The sequence below is a fragment of the Salmo salar genome, chromosome ssa19 (assembly GCF_905237065.1).
Source record: "Salmo salar chromosome ssa19, Ssal_v3.1, whole genome shotgun sequence".
Lineage (NCBI taxonomy): Eukaryota > Metazoa > Chordata > Actinopteri > Salmoniformes > Salmonidae > Salmo > Salmo salar.
This window is the reverse complement of record NC_059460.1, coordinates 58,055,289-58,076,431: the sequence shown is the minus strand read 5'-3', so window position 1 is coordinate 58,076,431 and position 21,143 is coordinate 58,055,289. Positions and strand designations below refer to the sequence as shown.

The window sequence follows — 21,143 nt, the reverse complement described above, 5'->3', positions numbered from 1 at the left end:
CGATGTGTGTGTGTGTGTGTGTGTGTGTGTGTGTGTGTGTGCGCGCGCGGCATATGAAAGTCAACCAACAAACTCGACAGCAGGCACTATAACTTTTTGGAAAGAGTTCACTCTTCTAATGGCTAAAATACAGCAGGATTAGCTATTAAAATGCATAGACACGTTTGTCTGTAAACCTCTTAGTCCCTAACAAGATCAGTCCCAAGAAAATCATCAGAGAGACAAGAGAAACCATGAGACACGGAGCATCTGTTTACAAAAACATCTGCCAAAGACATGAGGTCCTACAAAGGGACTCCTAAAATACGTTTCCCTTAGTCGCAGATCTAGGATCAGCTTTCCTTCCCTGAATACTAACGGTATCTAGGGATAATTCCATCCTTCTCCTATATGAACGGCAGCAATAGAACCAGGAACTGTATTCAAAGCTGATCCTAGATTAGCCATCCAGGTTTCGTTTGAACTTGTACACATAGCCACGGGAAGTAGGGGTACTGAGGATGAAGCGGCACCCTCTAGAAAAATCTGAATAAATATTTTTCACAAAAGTAGTGTACAGGGCCTTATGTAGTGTAGTGCGTGGAAAACATATATAATCCCCCCCCACACACAAAAACAACAGGATCCACATGCTCCCTTCACTTCAGTCAACACATAAATTCAGATCGTAAAGAACCGTTCAAACAAGCAGCAAGAACCACAAAGGCTCTTTATTCAAAATGAGTCCTGCATTTGCACTCGCTTTGGACCTTGTAGCTGGAGTGGTGTTTAACCACAAAATAAGATGTCATACTATCCAAATAGCCTACTGCTGCTATGAAATCACCAACAGTGTGGTAGTGCGCAGATGAAATGCTTCCCCAATCCTGATTTTACGCCTGAAAAGCACATGGCAACAACACTTCCAGGAAACTGCAATAATGAGCTCATGAAGGGGGGAAATGACCAAAAAAGAGGCAGGAACTCCTCTTGACAACACACAGTAACACACACACATGATGAAAGGAAATGGTCAGCTCTCTTACCCTATGAGGTCCTCCATTCTGGCTCCTCCGACTCCCCAGTTTGCCCTCTCTTTACAGTGAAACCATCACCTACAGAGAAAACATTTTTGCAATTTAGCAGATGCTCTTATCCAGAGCAACTTTCAAGAGCAATTTTAAGTGCCTTGCTCAAGAGAACATAGTCGGCTCGGTGATTCAAACCAGCAACCTTTCGGTTAGTGGCCCAACGCTCTTAACCGCTAGGGTACCTGCTGCCTCTTGCAGTAGCCTGCAGTTGGCTAAGATATTTAACCAGCTACTGTACCACACACCTGGGATAGATTGAGTGAGCTTGGTGGAAGGGAGAGGGCAAGGAACTCCTTACGTGTGCAGCGTTCCGAAGGGTGCGGTGAGGAATGGGTGATGGGGGGTGTTGTGGGAGAGTAGGTGCATCTCTTTCACTCTCACCTTGTCACATGTCATCTACAGAGGAGGCTCCATGTAGACTTCCATGGCTCAGCTAACTCACATATATATTTTTCTCTCGCTCTCTCTCTCTCTCTCTCTCTTGCCGTCTGAGTCTCTTTGTCTGTCTCTCTCGCTCTCTCATCCACACTCTCAGTGTCTTTCCTTATCTCTCTCTCTCTCCAGGGCCTCCTAAGTCCTCTCAGATCTTGGTGTCTTGGATTTCAAAGCTGTCCTTTAGGCCTTGTGATTTAGTGGAGTAGTAGCCTCTCTGTGCCCTCACTGTCCTGTATGCTCTCTATGTTATTTTCCTCCAATGTTCTGCCCTGGGCCTCCTCTCACATAGGAACTATTGGATGTCAATGATGGAGATGGAGATGAACCCAACAATGGCTGGGATTATCAAGTGCTCTTAGTGGTATGTGATGATCACAAAAAAGCTCTTTGCTCTCCAGTACTGAGTCCTACTTAGGCCTAGTGCTCATTGTGCTTGGTTGGTAGATATGGTAGATTGTTTACTGGACATTGATATTAGAAGGATCCTATCAGTAGTTGGTTCAGAGTGGGTATGAGGAAACACTAAATATACACACACGCACGCACATACACAAGTCACACACAAACACATCTATGACACATCCATAGGTACTGCCTGTACACTTACCTAAACTCAGCAAAAAAAGAAATGACCCTTTTTCAGGACCCTGTCTTTCAAAGATAATTCGCAAAAATCAAAATAACTTCACAGATCTTCATGGTAAAGGGTTTAAAACACTGTTTCCCATGCTTGTTCAATGAACCATAAACAATTAATGAACATGCACCTGTGGAACGGTCGTTAAGACACTAACAGCTTACAGACGGTAGGAAATTAAGGTCACAGTTATGAAAACTTAGGACACTAAAGAGGCCTTTCTACTGACTCTGAAAAACACCAAAAGAAAGATGCCCAGGGTCCCTGCTCATCTGTGTGAACGTGCCTTAGGCATGCTGCAAAGAGGCATGAGGACTGCAGATGTGGCCAGGGCAATAAATTGCAATGTCCGTACTGTGAGACACCTAAGACAGCGCTACAGGGAGACAGGACGGACAGCTGATCGTCCTCGCAGTGACAGACCACGTGTAACAACACCTGCACAGGATCGGTACGTCCGAACATCACACCAGCGGGACAGGTACAAGATGGCAACAACAACAGCCCGAGTAACACCAGGAATGCAAAATCCCTCCATCAGTGCTCAGACTGTCTGCAATAGGCTGAGAGAGGCTGGACTGACGGCTTGTAGGCCTGGTGTAAGGCAGGTCCTCACCAGACATCACCTGCAACAACGTCGCCTATGGGCACAAACCCACCGTTGCTGGACCAGACAGGACTGGCAAAAAGTGCTCTTCACTGACGAGTCGCGGTTTTGTGTCACCAGGGGTGATGGTCGAATTCGTGTTTGTCGTCAAAGGAATGAGCGTTACACCGAGGCCTATACTCTGGAGCGGGATCGATTTGGAGGTGGAGGGTCCGTCATGGTCTGGGGTGGTGTGTCACAGCATCATCGGACTGAGCTTGTTGTCAATGCAGGCAATCTCAACGCTGTACGTTACAGGGAAGACATCCTCCTCCCTCATGTGTTACCCTTCCTGCAGGCTCATCCTGACATGACCCTCCAGCATGACAATGCCAGCAGCCATACTGCTCGTTCAGTGTGTGATTTCCTGCAAGACAGGAATGTCAGTGCTCTGCCATGGCCAGTGAAAAGCCCAGATCTCAATCCCATTGAGGACGTCTGGGACCTGTTGGATCGGAGGGTGAGGGATGGGGCCATTCCCCCCAGAAATGTCCAGGAACTTGCTGGTGCCTTGGTGGAAGAGTGGGGTAACATCTCACAGCAAGAACTGGCAAATCTGGTGCAGTCCATGAGGAGGAGATGCACTGCAGTACTTAATGCAGCTGGTGGCCACACCAGATACTGACTGTTATTTTTGATTTTGACCCCCTTTGTTCAGGGACACATTATTCAATTTCTGTTAGTGACATGTCTGTGGAACTTGATCAGTTTATGTCTCAGTTGTTGAATCTTGTTATGTTCAGACAAATATTTACACATGTTAAGTTTGCTGAAAATAAACACAGTTGACAGTGAGAGGACGTTTCTTTTTTTGCTGAGTTTGCTTAAAACATACTTCTTGTTTGATTAACTTTAAAAAAGCAACAAACCTAGAATTCATCTCTGTTGAAGTATTTTTTATTCCGACACCACAGAGCTTTTCTCCAGTTATGAAAACATACCACGAATATGATTAATAATATTATGCATGTATTTATTCAGCATAATTATTCTGTAAATCATTCACGGCCACAGCACCTGCTGAAAAGTGGGCTTCGGTATTGACACCCATACGCCCCAAGCACAGTTATAATAAAAAGGTCAGTGTCCCAAAGGGCATGCTATTCCCTACAAAGTGCACTGGTGAATAGTAGTGCACTGTATAGGGAATAAGGTTCCATTTGGGACGAGCCCACAGTAAACACATATTTCCTATACATGTCAGACTCCATTTGAACCCTTTTTAAAACCCCTGTGAATGCACTTTTTGGAATCAACCAAGTCATTTGATTCCATTAAAGCACATAGAAGCTATAACCAAGGAGATCAGTTTGGGGGCGATTGAATCGAGTTCAGTGGACCCAAATGGTTGAAAAGGTTTTCCAATGCAAAATGAACATTAACACATTGGACAGGTTCCTGTACCCCTGCCTTAGTTTTAACCAGTTTTTCCTTGTTTCATGCCTACTAAGTGCAACCCTATTCTTCTGACACAGCATCTTAGCTATACCCTACCTTCTCTCCCTAACCCAAGTCATCTACATTCACGCCTTAGCTTTCACCTAGTCATGCATGCTAATAAATGCTGTAACTCGGGGCAGTGAGTGTCTACAGCCTGCCTATTCCATCAAACATGCATAAGTAACAGATGTATCTTTGATGTATTCATTTTGCCAGGCCTCTGTCTGTGACTCTGTGCTTAGGTGCGTATATCTGTGCCTTACGGGCGATCGTATAGCTGGAGAGAGGCGTCATTGCGTGCTCTGACATAGAGGCAGGGAAGCAAACAGCATGTACACAACAACCTTGGATTTTCAAGTGATTTATAGTCTTCCCGGAGAGCAAGTTGACGTTTAGCACTGTAAGTACTTCTTAAATGTCCATAGCCAATGAGACAGGTCGTATTGCATTGAGGAAAGCACTGGAAAACTCGTAAATGAATAAAACTATCAGACTCAGCTGAGCAGAGCAGGAGATTCATATCCTGTTTATGACTTTGTTACAGCCATCAAATTGGATACAGGTCGGATCCGTTCCAATGATGACATCATTTTATGAAGGACAAAGGAAAGCCCCTTGTGAACTGGCATCCTCTCACGTGAGTCCATAACCCTGTAATCTCAGCGAACCTCCCACCAACACAAACTGTCTTTGTACTGTACACACACTGGCAAATAGACATACACACACACACACACACACACACACACACCCCTCTAGATTTCCTTTTTCCTCCAAGCAGCTAGCCCAAACTCTTTCCTGGCCCTATTGTAGAGGCTGTCACTTCCACATGTGTGCTGGCTATTAACAACAAGAGAAGGTCTGCCTAAAAGCATCCCTTTCCTGACTAGCGGGGTCACAAGCTGTCTCAGTCCCACAGAAACACAGGACACACCTCACTCAACTATTTCCTTAATCCCATTCCCTACTAACCCCTTAACATTAACCGTTATTAACCACTATTAACTATTCTTCTTTACATAGAAAACAACAACTTATTAAATAAAGCTATTTGCAAGTTGTATAATTATGGCCATGTGTTGTTGAATAAATAGGCTACAACACGAGTCAAACATCAGCAAGTGCAGCTGGACAGAGAAAAAAAGATTCATTTTGAGAACCTAGCTAACACCCAATAGAACGTTTGGATTTAAAAGATTTGGCGTCATGAACCATGACATTCCAGACTTCATAGCCAATGAAAGTAGACTTAGTTTGTAGTGAGAGTGGATTTGTAAAGTGCCTAGAATGGCTGTAGTTGAATAGAAGTTCAACGCAGTAGCGGCTAACAAACTTGCCATGCGCTGTTTCCGTAGCATTGTCATGACAACAGTGTGTACGCTGAGCTACTGGCCTTTGAAAACAATACACACTCTAAAAACCCGAATAAATTACTTATGTAATTAGTTGCTTGGTCTAAAACATTGGAGCATAGGCTACATTTGGAATGTATAAAAAGTGCATCATAACCCAGAGCTCTGGAATGTCAAACAAAGGCAGAACAAGTGCACTGTCTTTCAAAGCGACAAGCGCAAGAAATAATGTGTTCCAATCCCATTTCATCACATTCACATACCTTCTTCACAAAGAAGTCTTCCAATCCAAGTGGCTAACTCCAGTCCAGACCGTTTTAGAATGTTCGTTTATTTAGGCTACTTTACAGTCAAATAAAAGTCAAATAAATATCCACTGTAGAATAGCTGTCCTACTACTCCAAAAAAGTAAATTTACCATGGCACTAAGAGCTTATTTCTCGAGACATGTGAAAATCAAGTCTAACTTTCTCCGCCCAGTTTTCTCTCATTCATTATTCTTCAGCCCGCGTTTCATCCCTGAAAGGATTGCTCGCTCCGCCTCACTTCACTAGAACTCCGCCTGAACAACGTTTCCCGACACACATGGGCCCTTTGATACATTATCGAAAACCCTTATTTTAAGAAAATATGTTTAATTTGAAGTTTCTTTTAATTTCCCACTTGATAACGGTGCCATTTATTGTATTGAGAAAGAGAGATCAAAATCTGATTATAAATCAAATGGTTTTAGGACCAGTTCAAAACGTATTACAGTACAATTGACGTAGAATGAATACTATAGCCCCTGTTCAATCTCTGTCATGACACACTTTAAAGTCATAACTCTGACGTACATAATCCTTGAACCTTCCGCGGTTCAAACACATGGAGTGACACCAGCATTAGAGATTATCCGTGCTCACAAATTCTTTCACATGCTATGCAAAAGGGTTTGTGCATTTAAGCTTTAGGCCCTACATTGACGTAAAATAAAAGTCGTTTACAAGGCATGTCTTTGGTTAAATATGTTATTAGCCCTTTCACAGATTTTAGCAAATGTTGATGTCGTAGAAAACCCCTGCATTAATTATATGTATAAACTGTTTATTGATGTTAGATGTCCTCTAACAAATTGTAAAAACAAATACATAATACTAATATTTATTATTTTCTTTAGGTCTATTTCTTTATTCAGGCAGTCAGACATTAAAATGAAATATTATCCTACGATTGCTGAAACAGAATCCTCTGTTGGCATCAGTCCACTCTACACGAAGGGATTACCTTTTTTTTTAAAGGCCATGAAAAAAATGTGTATATGAGTTCAAAGACTGTCATCATAAAGGAGACTTCAAAGGTCTATAATTTACATCTAGTGAATGATAACATTATTACTTTATGATATTAGGCTATTCATTCATGCCTAGCCTACAGCCAGGGACTTTGACATTACCATTTTAAAGAGATATCTTCAACTCGGATTAGCTGAGATGAATTTGAGACCCCGATATGCGTGTAACGCGCTCAAGGCATGTCATGGACGTTGACCCTATATCTATTAATAATTGGGGGGGTGTATCTTGCTGTTACATGTTTATTAATACCAATGCCAGAACTGAAGTTAGTTCTGGAGATTTTTTTTAAATTCTATTCTATTCTATATGCGTCAACTGAGTTGGGAAGAGCTTTGTATTTCTTAAATATAATATCTGTTAGTTTTGTTAGTTTTGTTCGAATGGTGCACGTAAGTGCCACTAGATGACAGCATATGTCTGCAAAAATAATAAGAATAGTCGGGACAGTTATTATGGCTTTGTTTGTGGGACCCTGTGATTTTCACATAACATGAAATGAAATGGAAAATTAACAATGCACTGAATAAGATATTCCAAGAGATTCGATATTTGACTGGTATTTGTAAAACATGTGTTTTATGTGTTTCTGTCGGTGTTGGGGAAGTTACGCTGAAAATATAGTTTACCGAGCTACCAATTATATCACACTGGAAGAAGTAAAAGTACACTAAAGCTACCCTTAAGAAAAATATAGTTTACTTAACTAAAGCTACTTTGGAAAAGTAGTTCACTAAATCCAAACTACTTCATGATAAATTATGATATCTAAATCTGAAATGTCATACTCTACGAATTGCAAGAACAGATCAACCCTGGTGTATGTTAACAGAATGTGTAATTTGGCCTTTTAAACAAAATAACTGTTTCAAGTGAAAATTTGGCAGGTCTGATGCCGGAAAAGAAAGGACATTCTTGCCTACAACAATATTTTATTTTTGCAAAATAAGTAGTGTGTAGGATACTTCCAGTAGTTAGTGTGTAGGCTAGTTCCAGTAGTTAGCTACACCGCTACATGTTAAAAAATTAATTAACTACTGAAAACACTACCTATATTTAAATTTAGTTCAACTACCACTAAGCTACTGCAAAATTGAGTTTGTTTTATTTATTTAACCGGGCAAGTCAGTTATGAACAAATTCTTATTTACAATGACGGCCTACCCAGCCAAACCCTCCCCTAACCCGGACGACGCTGGGCCAATTGTGCCCGCACTATGGGACTCCAGATCATGGCCAGTTGTGATAGCCCAGGATCAAACCAGGGTCTGTAGTGACAACTCTAGCACTGAGATGCCGTGCCTTAGAGTGCTGCCCCAATTACTAGTTGTAGTTCACTCCTCCCCAACACTGGTTTCTGTAGGGTTTTGTTTGTTTGTGATGTTTTATGTGCCTATTGATAGAATGGTGTGTAAACTGTTGTAGCCTAATACATTAGATGTAGGCTACCTGTAACCAAAATATAATAATGATTATTTTTAATTCTAAAACAAGAATACCTTAAGTCATTATGCATAACGTGCTCAATACAATAATACAATATGTATTAAACAACGTCAGAAAATAATACAGTGGTATTTTAATAAAGTGTCAAATTCAAATGATGACGACATTTGTGTAAAAAAAAGGGGGAACGGATATCCTACTTATTAGAGTTGCGGTGTACCAAGGGAAACGTAGTTATTTTGGTCATATTCCCGAATGAACTCTACGCATACTGAACGTAGAAACACAATTAAACTGATTTAACTCTACGTAGAAAACGTACTTTTATTTTGCTTTGGCTCCTTGGAGATTCCCCTTCCTGGTGTTTTTGAGGTAACGTACATGATGACTGTATTCAATACCTAACTCGATGGAGTGGAACGAGAAATTAGATATTAGCTAGTAAAACAAATAGCTCAAGGATGCACTGGAGTGAGGCGGTAACGGTGAACAATGTATTCAGCAGCTAACGCAGATCAAACTGCAATTTCGGATAGAACTTAACATTTGGCTGCTAATATAGAAAAGTTAGTACGTTCGACAATCAAGAAAGGAGCAGCTTGTCCTCAACCTTACATCACCAGCTACGTGTTTTGAGGTAAGAATCCTTTCGACCTAGATTGTATAATCAGAAATGGACTCAAACCTTTGACAATATCGATTATGCCAATCTATATTCGTGGCTGTCTTTGTTTACAATTGTCCCCCGGCTTTCTTGTCTCCCGCTGTCCCGCGTCATCCTATGGGTTGACTATGCAATGATTTCTTGCTGCTACATTGTAGCTAATTTAGCTGTCACGCTGTGTTGCTTTTATAAACTTTGTTGCAAGTTATTTTATTTCCCCGTGGTAGGAACGTGATGGTAGTTGGACTAGCCATTGCTCTCCAGCTAAACCTAAGCAACATATGATATGCTTTGACTGTCTGCTTGCCCCTGTATGGCTAGTCTAGCCCATTCATAGACGCGAACTACCTTTAGCGCCTATTGATGAAGGTATTTTCTTCCCGTAAAGTGCTTAAGTAAAAATACTTGAATGTACCACTTAAGTCGTTGTTTTGGTATCTGTAGTATAAATTCATATTTGTGACTACTTTTAACTTTTACTTCACTAACTTACATTCCTAGAGAAAATAATGCTTCGTTTGTAAATGACCTCTGAGTGTTCGAGTGTGCCCCTGGCAGTCCGTAAATTTAAAAAATGTAATAAAATGGTGCTGTCTGATTTGCTTAATATATGGAATTTTAAGTTATTTTTACTTTAACTTTTGATGCTTAAGTATATTTTAGCAATTACATTTAATTTTGATTCTAAAGTAGGCTATATTTAAAACCAAATACTTTTAGACTTTTACTCAAGTAGTATTTTACTGGGTGACTTTACCCTTTACTCGAGTCATTTTCTATGAAGGTATCTTTACTTTTACGCCAGTATGATAATTGGGTACTTTTTCAAGCACGGCACACAGTGTATGGATCTGTAAACGTTGCTACAGTAAGTGCATCTTTTTTTTTATTTGAAAGATTATTTCTTGCTGATATGAAAGATAAAGGCCATATGTTTCGAAAACCGTTTCGCCAGCAATGATTATTGACGTTTCTTAACGTTAAAACAAAGCGTTGGAATTGCAGTTTACATGGTGCCAGCTATGGCTAGGCTAGCTTACCATAGAGTAGAGTAGAATCAAACTGATTCCTAAATGCTAAATAGAACCGACATGGCCTAAGGAAGAAACGTTGCCAAATAAATGTATGTAATGCTTTTCCAATCTATAAATGTCTTACTCTTTCAAATTGGTGTTTGAAGACTGCACCATAGCCATATTTTGTCTACTGAAAACCACTTTCTGTTTGAGAGGGAGCTTGCTACATGGAAGAGCACTCCTTGCTTCAGGGAACATGCACACCACTCTTAAGTTCTATGACAACGCTTGTGTTTGTCTTCTATGTCAGGACAGCATTCCATACTGGCAACCTAAATGCAGGCCATTTCCATCAAAAAGGATCCATGAGCACAAACATGTGAAGTTCATAGGAGCATATCAATTGGGTATCAAATGAAAACTAAGAGTCTATATTTTTGAGAAATATAGGCATAGATACATTTTTTTAACCATTTTCCATATTAAAACTAGCCCAAAAATGAAAGGCTTATGCTTAGGAATGCACAATATATCGGTGACCTTATCGGAATCGGCCGACATTAGCTAAAAATGCCAACATTGGCCCGATGTCTAGTTTAATGCCGATATGCAAAACCAATGTCAAAGCTGACGTACATACCTATATAACGTAGATACATGACGTAATGACGCCAAGTAAAATGTAGCGCTACACGTGAAACACAGCATTCCTAACCTAGCCCACAATGTCTGCTGTGTGGATCGAGCAGTCAACAAGTTGAGCAGTCATTTGAAAGAGTAAGAATATTTCAGCGAGACAACTCAAAGGCGAAACCCATTAATGCCAAGATAATGGAATTCATTGCCCTTGACAATCAACCGTTCTCTGTTGTGGGTGATGTTGGCTTTCGCCGACTGGTCGAGCACCGGTACACCAAGTGCGCTATTTTTCAGATGTTGCCCTACTGGAGTTAGACAGTAATAGCGTCACTGCTATTAGCTTCACGACTGACATTTGGACCAGTGATATCAGCCTTATGAGCATGCTGAGTCTGACAGCACAGTGGGTCGTCAAGGATTTCATACTGAGGAAAGTCGTATTGCATGCTCATGAATGTGCGGGTTGTCATACCGCTGCTGCCATTTCAATGACATTTGAGAACATGTTTGAAACTTGGAAACATGAACACACTAGCTAGCTCCATTCAAAACAACTGACTTGAGAAATAAGCTCATCAACTGCGCCTGCAGCAGACGTGATACACTCTGTCATGGCATTGAAACGCCTGCTCAACAATACTGCCAACACAGGCTGTGAACAAGCGATTCGGTGGCATTCTCTCTTTACTGTATCGCCACCATGCTCAATGCTATGTACAAGAACCAGACAAGAAACAGGGTTTACGTGAAATGTTACATACACAGCTGGACAAGATGGAAACGGACACAGTGACAGTGTGCACCGAGGAAGAGAGGCCACGGACAGATAGAGCTGAAACTTCACTGCTTGACATGTATGATGAAATCCTGTTTGAGAATGAAACGGCTGAACAAATGAACAACAAAACAGTACAGCAAGTAAGTGAAAGAAATAGGTTTTGATGATGTTTTACTGGTAATGGGGACATACGTAAATGCCAACTAAATAACTTTTTGGTCAGTTTGTCTAACCTTTATTTAACTAGGCAAGTCAGTTAAGAACAAATTCTTATTTACAATGACGGCCAACCCTGGTTCAAACCCGGACGACGCTGAGCCAATTGTGTACCGCCCTATGGGTCTCCCAATCACGGCCGGATGTGATACAGCCTGGATTCGAACCAGGGACTGTAGTGACGCCTCTTGCACTGAGATGCATTGCCTTAGACCACTACGTCCATGTGTGTGTGTTAGATATTTAACTGTACTAGAATGCTTAAAAGGCAACACATTTCTTAAATATCGGTTATCAGTATCGGTATCGGATTTTTTGCCAAGTGAAATATCGGATATCGCTATCGGCCAAAAATGTAATTTCGATGCATCACTAGCTTAGATTTCCGGATAAGCAGAGGGAAAAAGGGCTTTAGAAAACATCTACCAGAAAAAGTCTTAAAGGGCATCAGAAATACATCAAAACACAATGTTAACGTAAAGACCCCTGCCAACTAATATCAACACTTAGATTTAGTTTGAGAAATTGTTTACCTTCTGTAAGTTTAAGAAATATTGCCTTGTAATTCCGTTACCAAAAATCTAATTCAATTTTTTTTTCTTCTAACGTCTCTCCCTCATAAGGAGGGAGGATAATGAAAGTTCACAGAAGTAACAAGTAATGGTAGACCTAACAATTAGTTATAGTGATTTTATTGATATCAATTTTGTTTGTTATTAAGTGATTAAAACGGGTAATTCTGTTACCGAAGTCTATGCCCCTTCGTCGGCGATTGGTCAACAGTAGGGATTCTTCAGTGCAATGTTTGTTGTCATTCAACGAGAGACAACTCATTTCCATGAACCTTTTGTTCACTTAAGAAATACTGATTAGTATTTGATTAGTTAGATGTAGAATTCCGCGCCTAAGATCTCTGCAAAAACGTCAAAATGAATGACAGGTTTCTAGAATGATCTTAGATTCATTCTGACTACTTTGAGAAAGTGTATATTGGCTACGGCATCTCAAAATGGACAAACAGTACTATTGCCGCTTTTTTCTCATTTTTCAAGGGAAGGTCTTTTAAGGAAGTATGCGAGCGCCCTCGTTCAGTTCTCCTTGCTGAGTTTGGCTGGGCGCTAGCAGAACCAACGCATGCGGAAGGCTTAACACCTACCCATGAGCCCCCTCTTTCCATTTACTGTAACCAGAATCCTCACCCACTGAGCACTGACCGACACCGGACGTCCAGAAAAGTACATTACAGTATATTGTACTGAACTATAATCTACTGCGCTGTGCTGAACTCTATTCTGCTGTGTCGTATTGTACTGCACTGTGCTCTGCTGTGCTGCGCTGTGATGTCCGAACTTGTGAAATATGAGGAGAAGGACGTTCATATCCATAAATTGCATCTCTGTGTAGTACAGATTAGGGACCCGTGATGTAATTCCGTTACCGTAATTCCGTTACTGGGTATATATCCACAGATTTTTTTTTTCAAACTCAAGGTTCCATGTCAAATTCTTTCTGATCTTTGAATCTTAATTTCGGAGCAGATATTTCGAGTTTTTTGTAAAACGTTGTTACATAAAAACTAATGATGGGAAAAAATGTATACAGTTACATATCTGGATATTATTTTTGATGAGATATCGTATCATTTTGACATTATCGCAATATTATTTTTGTGGTAGTTGGCTGTACCTGCACCAAAACGCCAGTATCTTTCCTTCATAGCTTGTTCTCCATCTTCTTTTTAAATAGGGAGACAATTTGTTTACAGCACTTTTTTATTTCCATGACTGATCAACTTGTTTTCAGGAGACATATGGTGAGCAATATGTTTGGAACATCGAATCTCAATAAATTCACAGTATCGAATTTCGATACATATAGAATCGCAATACATATCGTATCGGAACCAATGTATCGTGAGGTCCCTGGCAATTCCCCAGCCCTAATAAAAACCTGAGGGAGATTTTAACCGTAATTCCATTACCAAGGTTTGCATCCTCAGTTTTTTTCCACGCAATTAGTTTTTGTACATTTTTCATTGGAACTTGTTAAAAGTAGTCCTTGTGCATAGAGTTGTGTGGTTTGTTAAACATTGTTTGACATACATTTTAAAGTGAAATAGGGGAAGTGTGTTATAGATTATAGCTTTTGATCAACACAAATGTCAATAGTGTTATATTATACATTCTCATACAGTAGAGCTTACTATGTAAATGATCCAGTAGTTCTGACTAGTCGGACCAGTTTGGGTTCTTCTTTCAACATGTGTGACAAAACAGGAAGAGGTCTTCTACAGAGAGGCATGACCTTTCCTTGCCAGGTACACACGCACACAGTTACAGTTATCAGACAAGTATGGGCCAGCCAATTCACCACTCCCTGTTCTATTAAACAAAATGGCCTATGTGTTGCAATGGTGAATGGACTGTGTGTGCTGCTTCCTATTGGTTGCTATGTAGCTAATGATTTACCCACTGTTTTGCTGTGGAAACCAGACTTGAGTGCAATTGTTGTGTCTTAGAGGTAGTCTAAAATATACACTGTAGGCCTATCATTTTTTCTGTGTTTTCTACCAAGGAATATTGTGAAGGGAGGAATGAGGTCAAAGTGGTATGGAGGGGAGAATAAAGGAAGAGAGGAGTGCAAAGAGGAAGAAAGGGAGATTCGGGAAGTTGAAGGCTTATCTCAGCAATGTGAAGGGACAGTTGAGCAGTGATTGGTGGTGCTGTTTCACACTGGCTTATTAACCCTTTATTGACACATGATACCCATTTTCTCTTTTTAAATACTTTTTGGGCTTTAATACCACTCCTTTCATTTCACAGTTTATGATAAGTAGCCTAGCCTCCTGTAATTAACATATAATAATACAAATAGGCTACAGTATGCAGTGTTATCGTACTCAAGTCCGGTCTCGAGACCACATATTGAGTGTCTCGTTGTCAGACACATTTTTACTTTTCTTGACACGGTCTCGGACAATGAGGATTGTAATTTCTTCCCGAGACCAACAGAGTAAAAAACTCATAATATACACTGCTCAAAAAAATAAAGGGAACACTTAAACAACACAATGTAACTCCAAGTCAATCACACTTCTGTGAAGTCAAACTGTCCACTTAGGAAGCAACACTGATTGACAATAAATTTCACATGCTGTTGTGCAAATGGGATAGACAACAGGTGGAAATTATAGGCAATTAGCAAGACACACCCAATAAAGGAGTGGTTCTGCAGGTGGTGACCACAGACCACTTCTCAGTTCCTATGCTTCCTGGCTGATGTTTTGGTCACTTTTGAATGCTGGCGGTGCTTTCACTCTAGTGGTAGCATGAGACTGAGTCTACAACCCACACAAGTGGCTCAGGTAGTGCAGCTCATCCAGGATGGCACATCAATGCGAGCTGCACATCAATGCGAGCTGTGGCAAGAAGGTTTGCTGTGTCTGTCAGCGTAGTGTCCAGAGCATGGAGGCGCTACCAGGAGACAGGCCAGTACATCAGGAGACGTGGAGGAGGCCGTAGGAGGGCAACAACCCAGCAGCAGGACCGCTACCTCCGCCTTTGTGCAAGGAGGAGCAGGAGGAGCACTGACAGAGCCCTGCAAAATGACCTCCAGCAGGCCACAAATTTACTTTTTTTTACATTTTTTTACATTTTTAGTCATTTAGTAGACGCTCTTATCCAGAGCGACTTATGCATACATTTCATTTCATTTCATGCACTTTTTTTGTACTGGCCCCCCGTGGGAATCGAAGCCACAACCCTGGCGTTGCACATACCATGCTGGCGTTGCAAACACCATGCTCTACCAACTGAGCCACAGGGAAGACAAATGTGCATGTGTCTGCTCAAACGGTCAGAAACAGACTCCATGAGGATGGTATGAGTGCCCGACATCCACAGGTGGGGGTTGTGCTTACAGCCCAACACCGTGCAGGACGTTTGGCATTTGCCAGAGAACACCAAGATTGGCAAATTCGCCACTGGCGCCCTGTGCTCTTCACAGATGAAAGCAGGTTCACACTGAACACATGTGACAGACGTGACAGAGTCTGGAGACGCCGTGGAGAATGTTCTGCTGCCTGCAACATCCTCCAGCATGACCGGTTTGGCGGTGGGTCAGTCATGGTGTGGGGTGGCATTTCTTTGGGGGCCCGCACAGCCCTCCATGTGCTCGCCAGAGGTAGCCTGACTGCCATTAGGTACCGAGATGAGATCCTCAGACCCCTTGTGAGACCATATGCTGGTGCGGTTGGCCCTGGGGTCCTCCTAATGCAAGACAATGCTAGACCTCATGTGGCTGGAGTGTGTCAGCAGTTCCTGCAAGAGGAAGGCATTGATGCTATGGACTGGCCCGCCCGTTCCCCAGACCTGAATCCAATTGAGCACATCTGGGACATCATGTCTCGCTCCATCCACCAACGCCACGTTGCACCACAGACTGTCCAGTAGTTGGCGGATGCTTTAGTCCAGGTCTGGGAGGAGATCCCTCAGGAGACTATCCGCCACCTCAGCAGGAGCATGCCCAGGCGTTGTAGGGAGATCATACAGGCACGTGGAGGCCACACACACTACTGAGCCTCATTTTGACTTGTTTTAAGGACATTACATCAAAGTTGGATCAGCCTGTGGTGTGGTTTTCCACTTTCATTTTGAGTGTGACTCCAAATCCAGACCTCCATGGGTTGATAAATTGGATTTCCATTGATTATTTTTGTGTGATTTTGTTGTCAGCACATTCAACTATGTAAAGAAAAAAGTATTTAATAAGATTATTTCATTCATTCAGATCTAGGATGTGTTATTTTAGTGTTCCCTTTATTTTTTTGAGCAGTGTATTTTTTTAAATATATTGTCACATACACATTATCAGCATCCATTCAGTCAGTGCATAAAACTTCTTCGCCAGGCCAGATGTCCATGCTCCTTTCGTAACACATTTTTTTATCACCTATTGAAACCTGGGCTTCCTACTTTACTCGTAACATTACTGTCCTTTACTTTCATTGAAAAATATCCTCAAACTTTGTCAGTCTTGTCAGAATTTTCTTGAAGGGAAGAATCAGGGCAATTGTTTGAAAGTTGCACAGTCACTATTAGTAAGGGAAGACCAGGGAAGTTATAACATATTTTGTCATTTTATCTATACTGAACAAAAATATAAATGCAACAATTTCAGCGATTTTACAGAGTTATAGTTCATATAAGAAAATCTGTCAATTGAAAATAATTAGGCCCTAATCTATGGATTTCACATGACTGGGCAGGGGCGCAGCCATGGGTTGGCCTGGGAGGGCATAGGCCCACCCACTGGGGAGCCAGGCCCAGCCAATCAGAAAAAGCAAAAGGCTTTGGGAAAAACTTGATTACAGACAGAAATACTCCTCAGTTTCATTATCTGTCTAGGTGGCTTGTCTCAGACGATCCCGCAGGTGAAGAAGCCAGATGTGGAGGTCCTGGGCTGGCGTGGTTACACGTGGTCTGTGGTTGTGAGGCCGGTTAATTCTCTAAAACTACATTGGAGGCGGCTTATGGTAGAGAAATTAACATTCAATTCTCTGGCAACAGTTCTGGTGGACATTCCTGCAGTCAACATGCCAATTGCATGCTCCCTCAACTTGAGACATCTGTGGCATTGTGTTCTGTGTCAAAACTGCACATTTTTCGAGTGGCCTTTTATTGTCCCCTGCACAAGGTGCACCTGTGTAATGATCATGCTGTTTAATCAGCTTTTTGATATGCCACACCTGTCAGGTGGATGGATTATCTTGGCAAATGAGACATGCTCACTAACAGGGATGTAAACCCATTTTTGCACGACATTTTGTCCATATGGAACATTTCTGGGATCTTTTATTTCATCTCATGAAACATGACACCAACACTTTACATGTTGCGTTTTATGTTTGTGTTCAGTATATTATAGACCTGTATGGGTTAGTGGTAATTTATAGAGTGGCTCTCTATTTGCCCTCAGCATGCATTTTGTTCAGCATTCTAAATGTCAAAAAAATCCATATGTTCTTCTGAAATATGGACACACAACATCTCCTGTCTTGGTTTGGACTCCATTTACTCCGGTCTTGGTTTGGACTCCATTTACTCCGGTCTTGGTTTGGCCTCCATTTACTCCGGTCTTGGTTTGGACCCCATTTACTCCGGTCTTGGTTTGGACCCCATTTACTCCGGTCTTGGTTTGGACCCCATTTACTCCGGTCTTGGTTTGGACTCCATTTACTCCAGTCTTGGTCTTGAATCGGTCTCGCTTTAGGTGTTCTCGAACACAACACTGACAGTATCAGTCCTGCTACTGAGTAACACTTGATGGAGGGTATTTATCAGTTTTGATCTCTTGAATTAAGCCTTTCACTTTCTCTGCCAACATCCTAATGCGCCTGCGCGCTGCTTGACTCGCTGTCATTCTCTGTTAAGAGATTGCATCTGCATCCACTGCACTTATCAGAGAGGGAGAATTATATATTTTTTAAATATAGTGCAATGAAAACAGCCCCCGGTGCAAAACATACAGTGGGTCCAGGATGGAGCATTGCAGTATGGGTAGTAATTTATTTCTGAAGCAACGACGGGGCGGAAGCGAGGATGTTTCCTAATAGAAGTCAAAGAGGATCAGCATCATAAAACAGTGGAATTATGAGCGCACGAGAATGGACCGGGCAGAAGACTGGGATTTGAGTCTAAAATCAATTCTGGATGAGACTGTTTAGTACCATTTTCACGTTTTTAATAGCCTGATATGTCGGCTCTGGCATGATGAGTCCCTGCCCTCAATACAATTTAGTCAGCTCCGGAGTTAGTCACTGGAAACTGGCTGATTGCTACAATTGTAGCCTTCATGGTTTATTCTGAATTCGCCTCTGTTTTGCAGCTCTGGCACTGACGGTAATTCGATACATTGTTAAAATGCCTTTGTAGGCAACGCTTTACATTGTAGTTAACTACATTGTAATAAGCAAGACTGTATTGGCATGAATGAAATATGTTTAATCTTCAATATTGGCGCAGCTCATTTGATAGTGATAGGCTATGAGCCTTTTATATAGCTTTTTATGTCGATAATGAATATACGTGAGATTGAATAATATAAGTGGGGTATTGTATTCGCGTGTTAGAGGCACCAGGCAGGCTACAGTTTTTGTCTCCATGGGAATAAAAAAATGCATGTGCATATAATTAGACTTCACGCCTTCATTGCACCGGAATGCACCATCGTAGTTCCCCTGGCATAGTTAGCCTACTCGCTATGACAGGTTGGCACACATAAAGCCTACTGTATACAAATGAACCACCAGACCGCCGCATCATCGACGGGATCAGACTAAAAATAAATCTGAGAATAGGCTACCCAGACTGCGGAGCGGAAACCGGGATCGTCTCGCGTTTCGTCAGGTGGACGCGCCGGCAAAGGACTGCAGACCATAACGGGACACTCCGCTATAAAGGTCGCAGGTGTCGAATATTTAGTAGAACTTCTCGTTGGATTGGGACTGTGTAGGAACATTAGCCATATTTCATGATGTGCTGTTCGTGTTCTTCCCTGTGCTTTATGTAGGCCTGCACACACGTTGTTTGGGTTTTGTTCGATTTCAGTTCCCGAAGTTCATGTTTGTTTTCATGTTATAATAGCTATTCGGGACATTACCTCAGTCAGAGTAGCCTAGTTGTGAAGAGTGCGACATTTTGTAAGCACTCAGTATCCCACATTTCAGCCACTAAGAAATGCAACGGGGTGATTTGAGCAATATTCTGGGAAATCCGCTTAAGCAGCTGTGGGCAAGTGTCGAAATTTGAAAGATGAGCTTTGGATACCAGAACTTCAGTCAGTGTGCCAGCAGTGCCTGCACACAGAGAATCACTCATAATCTGGACTACAAGTCAACTGAGACAGTAGACTGAGACTGTGCTTCTCAGATAAACATTACAGTAAAAAAGAATACAAAATTAAAGGATTTATTGGTTTAGTGTATTCAGATTTTCTTTTGAGTTAAAAGCTTATTCAAAGCCATATAAATAAATAACAAAAATAGCCTCATATTTGACAATAGCGAAATAGCTTGGTTTGTTATCCATGTCATGGTTTGTCCTTTAATTTGACATTAATTCATTCTGGCTTAAGCAAAACCAACGCCCCAGACCTCTGCCAGTCACTTTTCAGTTATTTTTTTGGTAAAAATGTTTGATTCCTTTTTTGTCAACAAACAAAAAAACATTCCAGTGCCTCAACTGTGCCATATTATCTCAGAGATGGCGATTGACGGAGGACCCGGTCATCTTTGTGTGTGCCCCTTCCACTGCCTGTGTCTGTGTGTGACAAAGGGTTCAAGCATGATGGATCAGGCATGAGACTGCATACGCGAGGAAGGAACACTGCAAATAGTGCAGAAGGAATAGTTGAATGACACTCCAGACAACATGGCCCAGAGAGTTAGTTAAGAGGCCTACAAGTCTACGACAGAGAAAAATTGGTACCCACTACAGAGAAGAGGTGAGTGTGAGTTATTTCCTGGAGAAAGTGTCAAATTGGAATCAGTGCCCGAGGCAAGCAATTACATTTTGTATTGAGCACTTCCTCCTCGCTGTGGGAAATCCACCCTGATCTGGAGTTTGAAACATTGTCGTGTTTCACTTGTTTTTTGAATACCCTCGCTTGGATTTCCTCATTATTGCCTTTCTATTAGATTTTTTGGGGGATATAGCCATCTTCAAGCACACTTGGAGTCACTTCACAGGATGAAATCCATCCCTTTTTGAAATGGGGCTTGTTTCGAAATGTGCCAGTTGGAAATTTGTCAGGACTGAGAACACATGAGCAGGGTTTTCACCCAGCCCTAGACTCCCCCTTTCCCCCGTCCCCCACCCTTAAACTGTAAGCCTGAGATTGAGACACAAGGCACTGTCACTCCGCTCCTCACCGTCCCGCACATTTTGCGGGACCAAAGGGTGAGAACCCCAAGTAGACTGCAAAAGGAGGATGGGGAGTTCCGCCTCCTCTCTCACCGCGGAGACCGAGTCGGACCACGGCTTCCGGAGCACCCCGTACCCGTCGTCGCCTCCTATGGGTTGGCTTAGGAACAGCCACAGCAGTCCTGTGTGGGGCACCACCTTCATTACGCGCCAGCAGCATCCGCCGCTTCCACACAGAGAGCGCAGGTAAGAGCCAACATTTCACTCCTCAGTCCACTGCATCTTGGCGAGAGTGCCAGACTGGTCAGGCCTGTTGATGGGCAGCAAGGAGAGAAATGGGCCATGCTCTGTAACACTAGGGCTTGTATTACACAGGGACTGCTGTTCCTGGGAGCAGTAAGAGTGAGCATAAAGGACAGATAGCTTTATTGTGCAAATCACAATATTGTGATAGGTGTTGTCTTTGAGTGGTATCCTAAGGGTGTTTTTGTTATTTTTAGTGTGGCAATTCTCAGAGCACTCTGATCCACTCTAAATCCGACATCTGCC

At 42.0% G+C, this 21,143-nt stretch overlaps 2 protein-coding genes across 3 annotated transcripts in view; one reads left to right on the top strand and one right to left on the bottom strand.

The window, feature by feature from the left end:
• The window catches only part of ankfn1b (ankyrin repeat and fibronectin type III domain containing 1b), a 296,743-nt gene extending 290,658 nt beyond the window's left edge, over window positions 1-6,085 (bottom strand). Inside the window, exons 1-2 of the mRNA XM_014158873.2 lie at window positions 5,844-6,085; window positions 1,026-1,094 (exon numbers count right to left, since the gene is read on the bottom strand). The gene's annotated coding sequence lies outside the window, so the exon portion shown is untranslated. The remainder of the gene's footprint in view (window positions 1-1,025; window positions 1,095-5,843) is intronic.
• Window positions 6,086-8,715: 2,630 nt separating this feature from the next.
• The window catches only part of capn15 (calpain 15), an 80,380-nt gene continuing 67,952 nt past the window's right edge, over window positions 8,716-21,143 (top strand). The window contains exon 1 of one of the 2 annotated variants that reach the window (XM_014158877.2): window positions 8,716-8,997. Coding sequence is in view for 1 of the 2 variants with exons in the window: in XM_014158875.2 (XP_014014350.1) it covers window positions 20,662-20,840 (179 nt within the window). In the remaining variant the exon portion in view is untranslated. Of the gene's footprint in view, window positions 8,998-17,448; window positions 20,841-21,143 lie in introns of those variants that run through there. The other variant, XM_014158875.2, reaches the window with a different exon arrangement.